This window comes from Euleptes europaea, chromosome 14 (assembly GCF_029931775.1).
Source record: "Euleptes europaea isolate rEulEur1 chromosome 14, rEulEur1.hap1, whole genome shotgun sequence".
NCBI lineage: Eukaryota > Metazoa > Chordata > Lepidosauria > Squamata > Sphaerodactylidae > Euleptes > Euleptes europaea.
The window spans coordinates 10056534-10065000 of NC_079325.1; the positions used below are offsets into that span (position 1 = coordinate 10056534).

Sequence of the window (8467 nt, forward strand, 5' to 3'; positions counted from 1 at the left end):
GGCAAGGAAACCAACCCGGTTCACCAGATTAGAGTCCGCTGCTCTTAACCACTACACCACGCTCCTCCCAGCCTTGGCATTGGGAAGCTGTTAGAGATGCAGATGCTTTCTGGGAGCCAGCAGCTGGCAACCCGAAGTCCTCAGGCGAGTCACAAATTACCCCTGGCCAGAGCCACATGGGCAGAGGGCGGCAACCAATAAGCCTTAGGAAATCAGCATGGAGTGGAGGAGGCCAGATGGCAAAGCGCAAGTCCAGGCAATTTCAACAGGCTGGGAGACCGTATATTATATAATACCCCTTCCCCCCCTATTCGAGCTCTCCGGGCATTCTCGAGAATGCAAGCTGGCTTGCATTTGCAAAAAAGTCTCAGCTTGCTGCTCAGTGGACTGTCCCTCCCCCATGGGGGTCTGCTCAAAAGGCGGTCCCGTTTGCACCTGAGCAAGCAGGAGAGGGGTAGGTGCTGCATGAAGACCTGAGGGTTGCAGGGGGCCGCCTCAAACAACCCCCCTCGCGCTGCGCTGCACTAAGGCTGACGAAGAGCTCTGCGCGTCCCGGAAGCCGGCCTCCTCCGCTGCAAACCCTGGCCGGGCCCGGCCTCTCCCTCCCAAGCTTCGCTTTTCCCAGCGCCCGCAGCGGCCCAGCCTGGAGGCGGCCGAGCAGCACCCGGCTGCCAACCTCCCGGCGCGGCCGGGGAAACCCCCCCCCCCTCCCCCGGCATCGCAACCGCTCCGCGGGGCGCCCAGACCCGTTCCCTCGGAGGAAGCGGCGGCTTGGCGGGGGTGGCCCCCTCCGGGACGCCCCCGGGCCGAGGCCCCTCCCTCGCTGCCCAGGCTCCACCCCCCGGAGTTGGCCAACCTGGAGCCGGCGAACCCCCCCCCCCGGGCCGGATCGGAGCCCCCCGGCCGGCGGCGGGAGGGTTAAACCCGGAGCGCTCCCCCCCCGCTCGGGGTCCCAGCTGGGGCATCCTCGGGGCCGCGACTGGGTGGGAGAGAGGGAGGGAGAGAGGGAGAGAGGGAGGGACGGAGGGGGGGAGATCGAGCCGGTCAGCTGCCATGACAACCCCGGGAAGGGGGCGGCGGGGGCTGCGGAGGAGATGCGCCGGGCGAGGAGGGCGAGGAGGGCGAGCCGGGCGGGGAGGCGGCGGCTGCAACGGGCGGCTGCGGAGACGGAGGAGGAGGAGGAGGCGGCCGGCTGCTGCTGCTGCTGCTGCTGCTGCTGCGCGCCTCGCCTGCCTTGAGCCGCCTGCCTGGCCAAGTGGGGTGGGGGCACCCATGCCTTCCGGGGGGCCCCGCCTCGGCCGCTTCGCCCCCGCCGGCTGCTGGGTGCCGCCTGCCCGCCCCGTCCCCTGCCGCCTGCGGGGCCTCCCGCCCGGGTCGTAAACTTTTGACGCCGGGGCTGCTGCTGCTGCTGCTGCTGGTGCTGCTGCTGGTGGTGGTGGTGGTGCTGCTGCCGCCGCCGCCCGAGCCTCCGCGGGGCGTCGGGGGCCGGAGTGGTGGCGCGGCCGTGACCTTCGCCTGGCCGGCCTCGCCTGGCCTTTTGTGGCCCCCCCGCCCCACCCCAGGAGGACCGAGGGGGTGCCGGGACTCCTTCGGGGGGCTGCGCCTCCGGATCGCCTCGGGGGGCTCTGCCCGGCTGCCAGCCCCTTCCCACCCCCCACCGAGGACCGAGGGGGTGCCAGGACTTTTGGGGGCCGCTCCGCCTCCGGACTGCCTCGGGGGACGCGGCGGAGCTGCCCGCCCGCCCCCCTCCAAAAACACCCCCCCCGCACACCGAGAAGGACCGAGGGGGTGCCCGGACTTCTTCGGGGGGCAAGCCCGGGGGGCGCCGCCTCCGGATCGCCTCGGGGGGCTCTGCTCAGCTGCCAGCCCCTTCCCAACCCCCAGCGAGAAGGACCGAGGGGGTGCCAGGGCTTCTGCAGGCTTTCTGGGGGGCAAGCCCGGGGGCTCCGCGTCTGGATCGCCTCGGGGGACTCTGCTGAGCTGCCAAACCCCCCCCCCCTCCAACTTTCCCCCCAATACATCATTTTGCCAGTCTTTGCCTTGTGGAAAGACTTTGCCCAGGATGGGGGTCGGCGGGGGCTTGGTCCTGCCCTGGAGGTGCCTGGTGGTCCTGGGTCTCAGGCTGCTCTTCCTTGTGCCCGCAGGAGTGCCCGTCCGCAGCGGAGATGCCACCTTCCCCAAGGCGATGGATAACGTGACCGTCAGGCAAGGGGAGAGCGCCATCCTCAGGTAGGAGCAGATGCTTTTCTGGCGGGGGGGGGGGAGATTTCTCTGTTGCATGCCTATGTTTGCCTCCTAGGGAGGAGGCACCGAGGAGTGTGTCGATGCAAGGGAATGAAGGGGGGGGGGCGCACAACAGTTGCTTCGGGTTGGCGCTGGCTGCGCCTCGGACATAGATTGTGGTGTAGGGTTTTGGAAGGATGCTCGGTTTCTGTCTGGCTGCTCCCCTAAGCCGGGGGCTTCTCCAACTGCTAGGAGGAACAAGAATGTTTGTGATGTGGGGGGGGATGTTGCTGTTATGCTGTTTTTTTGGGGGGTGGCTGGCACCTCTTATAACACGTTGGGCATCTGCAGAGGAACATTGGGGGAACAAATTCAGCTGCTGTTACCAGTGGTGGAATGTGGGTTGCCAGAGAAGGGGGGGAGCGAGCCTTTTGAGCACTTCGGTGCCAGGCAGTTCCCTTGGCAGGTCTGTCTCGGTGCAGGGGGGGGGGTGCTCGGAGAAGCAGGTGGCAGACAGTTGGCGGTGGAGTTTCAGCGGCAGACCAAGCCGTGTCTGGAGATGAGGTTGCGAGGAAGGAGCCGGGCGGCATTGCGTGCCAGTTGTGCGCGCCATCCTGTGTGGTTCTAGCTGGTGCTCAGGGTTCTGATGTCTCCCAGACATCTGTCGCGTTTTCTCCCTCCCCTACCCCTCTTTTAGCTTGCTCAGTCTCCGCACGAATCTGTTAATATCAAATCAATCTTTCACTCCTGATGCTTCTCTGATGAATTTTGATGAACTTTTTTTGTTTTTGTTTTTTGGCCGTGTGCTGTTTTGCTCTGAGAGATATACAGGTGGCTGCGTGGGCAGACGGGTCCCTTCCGCGCCAGGCAGTCCAGACGGCCTCTTTTCATGCCCTTTGTGGACTGCAGACCCAGGCTGCACGTCTGATGTGGGCATCGGAGGCGAGGCGCCAGGTATCCGGCGGGGCAGGGAGGCTTTCCTTGGAGGAGGATCTTGACTAGTCCCTTTATCGGAGATGTCTGAGATTCCTGGGATGGGTCCAGACGTGGAGCCCCCCCCCCCCTCGCTCGTCTGAAGTGGCGCTCGAGGCCGCGTGATGCGAAATGTCAAACTGCTCCCATTGGCCGGTGCACCGAACCCCACCTGTGAATGCAGAAGTGGGCCAAGCAGAGGATGCCGCATGGCTCTTCAGGGACTTAAAAAGCCCTCGGGTGTATTCCTGGGTTGCACTGCTCATTTGCTCCAGGCCGCCAGACCTGTTTTGATAGATAATTGTACAAGCCGAGCCTTCCGTTCGTTCCTGTTACCCTTTCTGCAATACCCTGCTGCTTCTTCTCCAGAGAGTGTCTCTGGCAGGGAAATATTTCCGAGATGGACTAAATGCCCTTTGGGCCATTTTTAAGATTGCGGAGAAGAGCATTGCCGGGTGGACGGAGTCTGTCTTGCTGCCTCACCTGGGGGCCCTTCTGCTCATTTTACCCCAGAGATGTGGTGACTGGTGTTCATGTATGTCCTTGGAGGGAGAGACAGAGGCATGCAGTGAAGCTGTTTGACCATTGCCTTATGAGTTCTGGGACAGAGTTCTGAAAACAGCGTCTAGGACCTACATTCATGTCTGTTGCAGGCTGCTGGTTTTGTGTTCCATTCCCTTCCCCAGCCAAGATGGCAAGGCCTGGCTCACGCATGCAGGAGAATGAGTTGGTAGCATGGCTTGTGCTAGTGCAGCCGGAGGATCCCAGTGGGATCCTATTTTTGAACGTCCCGTGTTTTGTTTTGTTTTGTTTTGAACTCCCTGCAGAGAGAAAACCAACACAGAAAACCAAGGAAGCAAAACCTTTCTCCTTGCTGCACTAGTTATCTTCAGGAACATTCAGAACTCAGATCTGCCACCTACAGTCGGAGAGTATGCAGTCATAGAATCAGAACCATAGAGTTGGAAGGGACCACCAGGGTCATCTAGTCCAACCCCCTGCACAATGCAGGAAATTCACAACAACCTCCCCCCACACCCCCTGTGACCCCCACTCCATTCCCAGAAGATGGCCAAGATGCCCTCCCTCTCTTGATCTGCCTAAGGTCATAGAATCAGATGGCCATCTATCAGCAATGCTGATTCTATGATCTTGGGCTCAGTTGAGCTGTGCTTTCTTATGGCCAGTCCTTCTCTTGCATGTGTGACTTCAATGGCAGAGCCACCCTACAAATGGGTAAGATCGGACCCTGCCTATTCACATGCATTCTCATCGGTGGCTCCCGTAGGGTTGCCAGTTTCCACTCCAGCTTGGGGCTGGAGTTCTTTGAGTGTTCCAGCTGATCTCCTGATGCCTCCTGGAGCACATGGCAGCTTCCGAGGGGAGATCTGATGGCGTCGCATCCCCACTGAGCTCCCGCTTCAAATTCTGGCTTCTTCAGGCACTACCCCCCAAATCTCCAGAAATTTCCCAGGCCCGAGGCGGCAACCCTAAGTGGCTCCCACTTTGTGGAACAGCCTGCCTGAGGAGGTCAGGAAGGCTCATATACTTCTGTTGTTTTGCGGAATGTGCAAAACAGTAATGTTCAAGAGGACATTTCTTAAAAATGAGAAATAGATCTTTAATAGAATGGAACAGTCCCAGAGGGTGCTTTTGTGATGGAATGGGATTGTGTTAAGTGCCCCCAAGTTACTTCCGACTCATGGAGACCCTATGAATCAGTGTCCTCCAAAACGTCCTATCATTAGCAGCCTTGCTCAGGTCCTGCAAATTGAGGGCCGTGGCTTCCTTTAAAGAGTCAATCCATCTCTTGTTGGGTCTTCCTCTTTTCCTGCTGCCTTCAACTTTTCCTAGCATGATTCTCTTTCCCAGTGACTCTTGTCTTCTCATAATGTGACCAAAATATGCTAGCTTCAGTTTAGTCATTTTAGCTTCTAGGGTCAGTTCAGGCTTGATTTGATCTATAACCCACTGATTTGTTTATTTGGCAGTCCATGGGATCTGTAACACTCTCCTCCAACACCACATTTCAAAGGAATCCACTTTCTTCCTATCAGCTTTCTTCAACGTCCAGCTTTCACACCCGTGCATAGTAATAGGGAATATGATAGCATGAATTAACTTAATCTTGGTGTCCAGTGACACATCCTTACACTTCAGAATCTTTGTTTAGCCATCCCTACCCCCCTTATCCCCAAATGGGGACCCACGTCCTCCTGTGACCTCTGGCTTTCCAAAGCGAATGTGAGCATCCTGCGATGGCTTGCTGGTAGCTTCAGGTGCAGGTCTGCTCTGCCGAATTCAGTTCCTTAGCTCAGCATTCCCTCTTTCCAGGGAACCCCGGGAGCTGTATTTTCTGCAAGGAAGTCGTTTGACAGAATTCTTGGCAGCCTCGCCAAACTACAATTCCCAGGTTGCCGGGAGGTAACCTCAACAGTTGAGTGGAGACTGGATTGATGTGCCTGGTGCAGGCAGGGTCTCCGGGGGTCTCTCCCCAGAGAAGGCTTTTGGTCTGACGACGGCCAAAATGGACGTGGAGGCCAGAGCGTAAGAAAACTGCAGGGCTCTGCCTGGGAGAGGAGCCGAGTGTCGGTGGCCTCGTGCTTTCTCAATGAGCTGTTTGTTGGCCCTCCCAGCTGTTTGCTAGTCATTTATCTCCCTGTTTTGCTGGGACAGAGAGGCTCATTGGGGCAGGCAGACAAATCACACACAGGCATTCATGGAGGAGCCGTTGTATTCTCTGCCCTTTTCCAAAAGTACGGTACTAAGTATTCCCTAGTTTTAGCTGCTTGAAGGAAGATGATTAAACTGCAGATCTGGAACAGAAAGAGCGGGGGGAGAAAGAGCCTGTAAACCATACTCTAGGTAAGGAAGAAGGCGGGCTTTATGACTGAGACTGGAACAGTGCAGATTCTCAGTTCTGAAATAACCATTTTGTTCATTGATTTTGCACTTGTTCAGCAACCATTAACAAGCTTCCTACTTAGGCTGGAGACAGACAATAAGTTTTTTTTTTTCTCCCAAGGACTGAAGGCAGTTGGAAGGAGGAATAATTGCTTATGCACTCATCCCCCACTGTTGTCTCAGGTTAGCAGGTTTCAATATTGGTTTCCAAACCTGTTTGACCTGTGAGATGAAAGCCGTGTAGATATACCCATTATTAGAACAGAAGCAACTCTCAAGCTCTTTTCAGCTTCCTCAAAAACCGTCTTTCACCTTATTTGATTGCTTTGGATGTTCTCTCTGTTTTGGTTGGGTTTTATGGCCTGTGTCATGGTCTCTTCCAAGCTTCCACGGCTGGTAACTGCCACACACACACAAAAACACACGCGCATAGTTAAATTATGGAACTCGCTGCCCCAGGAAGTGGTGATGGCTGCCAACTTGGAAGGCTTTAAGAGGGCAGTGGACATATTCATGACTAGTAGTAAAAATGGATACTAGGGGACATGTTCATGGAGGAGAGGGCTATTCATGGCTACTAGTTAAAATGAATACTAGTCATAATGCATTCCTATTCTCTCCAGGATCAGAGGAGCAGGCCTAATGTATTAGGTGCTGTGGAACACAGGCAGGATAATGCAGCTGCGGTCGTCTTGTCTGTGGGCTTCCTAGAGGCACCTGGTTGGCCACTGTGTGAACAGACTGCTGGACTTGATGGGCCTTGGTCTGATCCGGCATCGCTTTTCTTAGGATCTTATGTTCTCTCCAGTATCAAAGGAGCATGCCTATTATATTAGGTGCTGTGGGATACAAACAGGATAATGCAGCTGCAGTTCTCTTGTTTGTGGGCTTTCTAGAGGCACCTGGTTGGCCACTGTGTGAACAGACTGCTGAACTTGATGGTCTGATCCAGCATGGCCGTTTTTATATTCTTATGTTCACACACACAGAATTCACAGAAAGACACAACCAGTACAGAAGGTGAGAAAGTTGTGTTGTTTTTGGTTTAAAAAAAAATGCAGAATTCCAAATGCTACCTCCCAAATCATAAAAGGGAGATGGCTTTTGCTCAAATTTAAAGAGCTGCAGGTGCGTATGAAGAAAGAGGATGGCCTCCTCCCTTCACCAGTGGAAAAATTGGTTGGGTCCAACCCACAGTGTGGGAAATCTAATATGTGAGGTCCACAAAGACAGATGGAGGTGTACCATGACACTTGGCATAGTCTGAAAATGAGCAGCTGTAAAAACTAGTCTGAGATTAGGGGGAAGAATAACATTGATCAAATAAAATGCTCTGTTGTGGCTCCTTTTATGTAGCTGAAACTACTGGGAGAATCCAGATCTTGAAATAATTTTCCCTATTTACCGGTGCATCTTAATTAAATAGCCAGGCTCGGTGTTCAGTAGCAGCCTATGAAAGAATCTGAAAATCTGCCAAAATAGAATAAAACAGAAGAAATCTGTGATAGATTTGGTGTTGCTCAACATTTGATCGTAGTACGGTTTTGATAAATGACTAATGGGAGCTTCTTTCTGTTTTCTCAGTTAGTCAAGTATAGAGACTTTTATTGTAGGAAGTCCAAACTCTGCGGAGAGCTGGAGATCCAAGAGGCAAAGTTAGGATCTTTTTTTGGGGGAGGGGGGAATTGTATAGTTCTCAGATTTATAATTTGCACAAAGCCCACACTTCTGCTTCATACAGAATTTGAGGTACTGCCTTACTTTGAAAAAGTTTAAAATCAGGATCTTTAAAAAAAACAACCACCACCTGCATTTAGTGTAACTGAACTATAATAAGGCCCTTCAGTTCTAGCCAGTTTGGATTTTGTTATCTCCAAGTGGCCTTCCATGAAAGCATCTACCGCAAAGATATCTGAAATCCCTATTTTAGTCAACTGATCTATAGACCTTTAGGGTTCACTGGCCTCCTTCCAAAAAAACTATCCCCCCAGGTCTTGTATAATTTCATACTTTACAATGTTCACTCAGTGTAGATATCCTCTTAAGTAAGAGATATCAAAATCTTATCTTCATACAGAAGGATAGATATGTTAAGGGAACTGGTTGAAAATGAGGGTAAGAATTCTGTACCAGATAACATCAGAATTGTATCTTTAAGTTATGGATTAAAAAGCAATCGGACTGCAAGGCAACCTTATTTCATTGCCCAGTTAATCGGAATTGTGCCTGATGGAGATCTAGAGATTCCTACTTTTTTGCTGTGAACTTCTCTACATAGGGTACGAGGTGCTTCTCAGCGTGAACACCTGCCAACTTCTCCCAAAGCTTAGTTTCTGACAGCTGAGTCAGAGGCTGCGGCAAGATCCAT

At 53.9% G+C, this 8467-nt stretch overlaps 1 protein-coding gene across 3 annotated transcripts in view; it reads left to right on the forward strand.

Moving 5' to 3' along the window:
* The window catches only part of OPCML (opioid binding protein/cell adhesion molecule like), a 911865-nt gene that overhangs the window by 485325 nt on the left and 418073 nt on the right, over nt 1–8467 (forward strand). For 2 of the 3 annotated variants that reach the window (XM_056860420.1, XM_056860421.1), the window contains one exon: nt 2145–2229. In XM_056860420.1, coding sequence (XP_056716398.1) covers nt 2145–2229 — 85 coding nt within the window. Of the gene's footprint in view, nt 1–2031; nt 2230–8467 lie in introns of those variants that run through there. The other variant, XM_056860419.1, reaches the window with a different exon arrangement.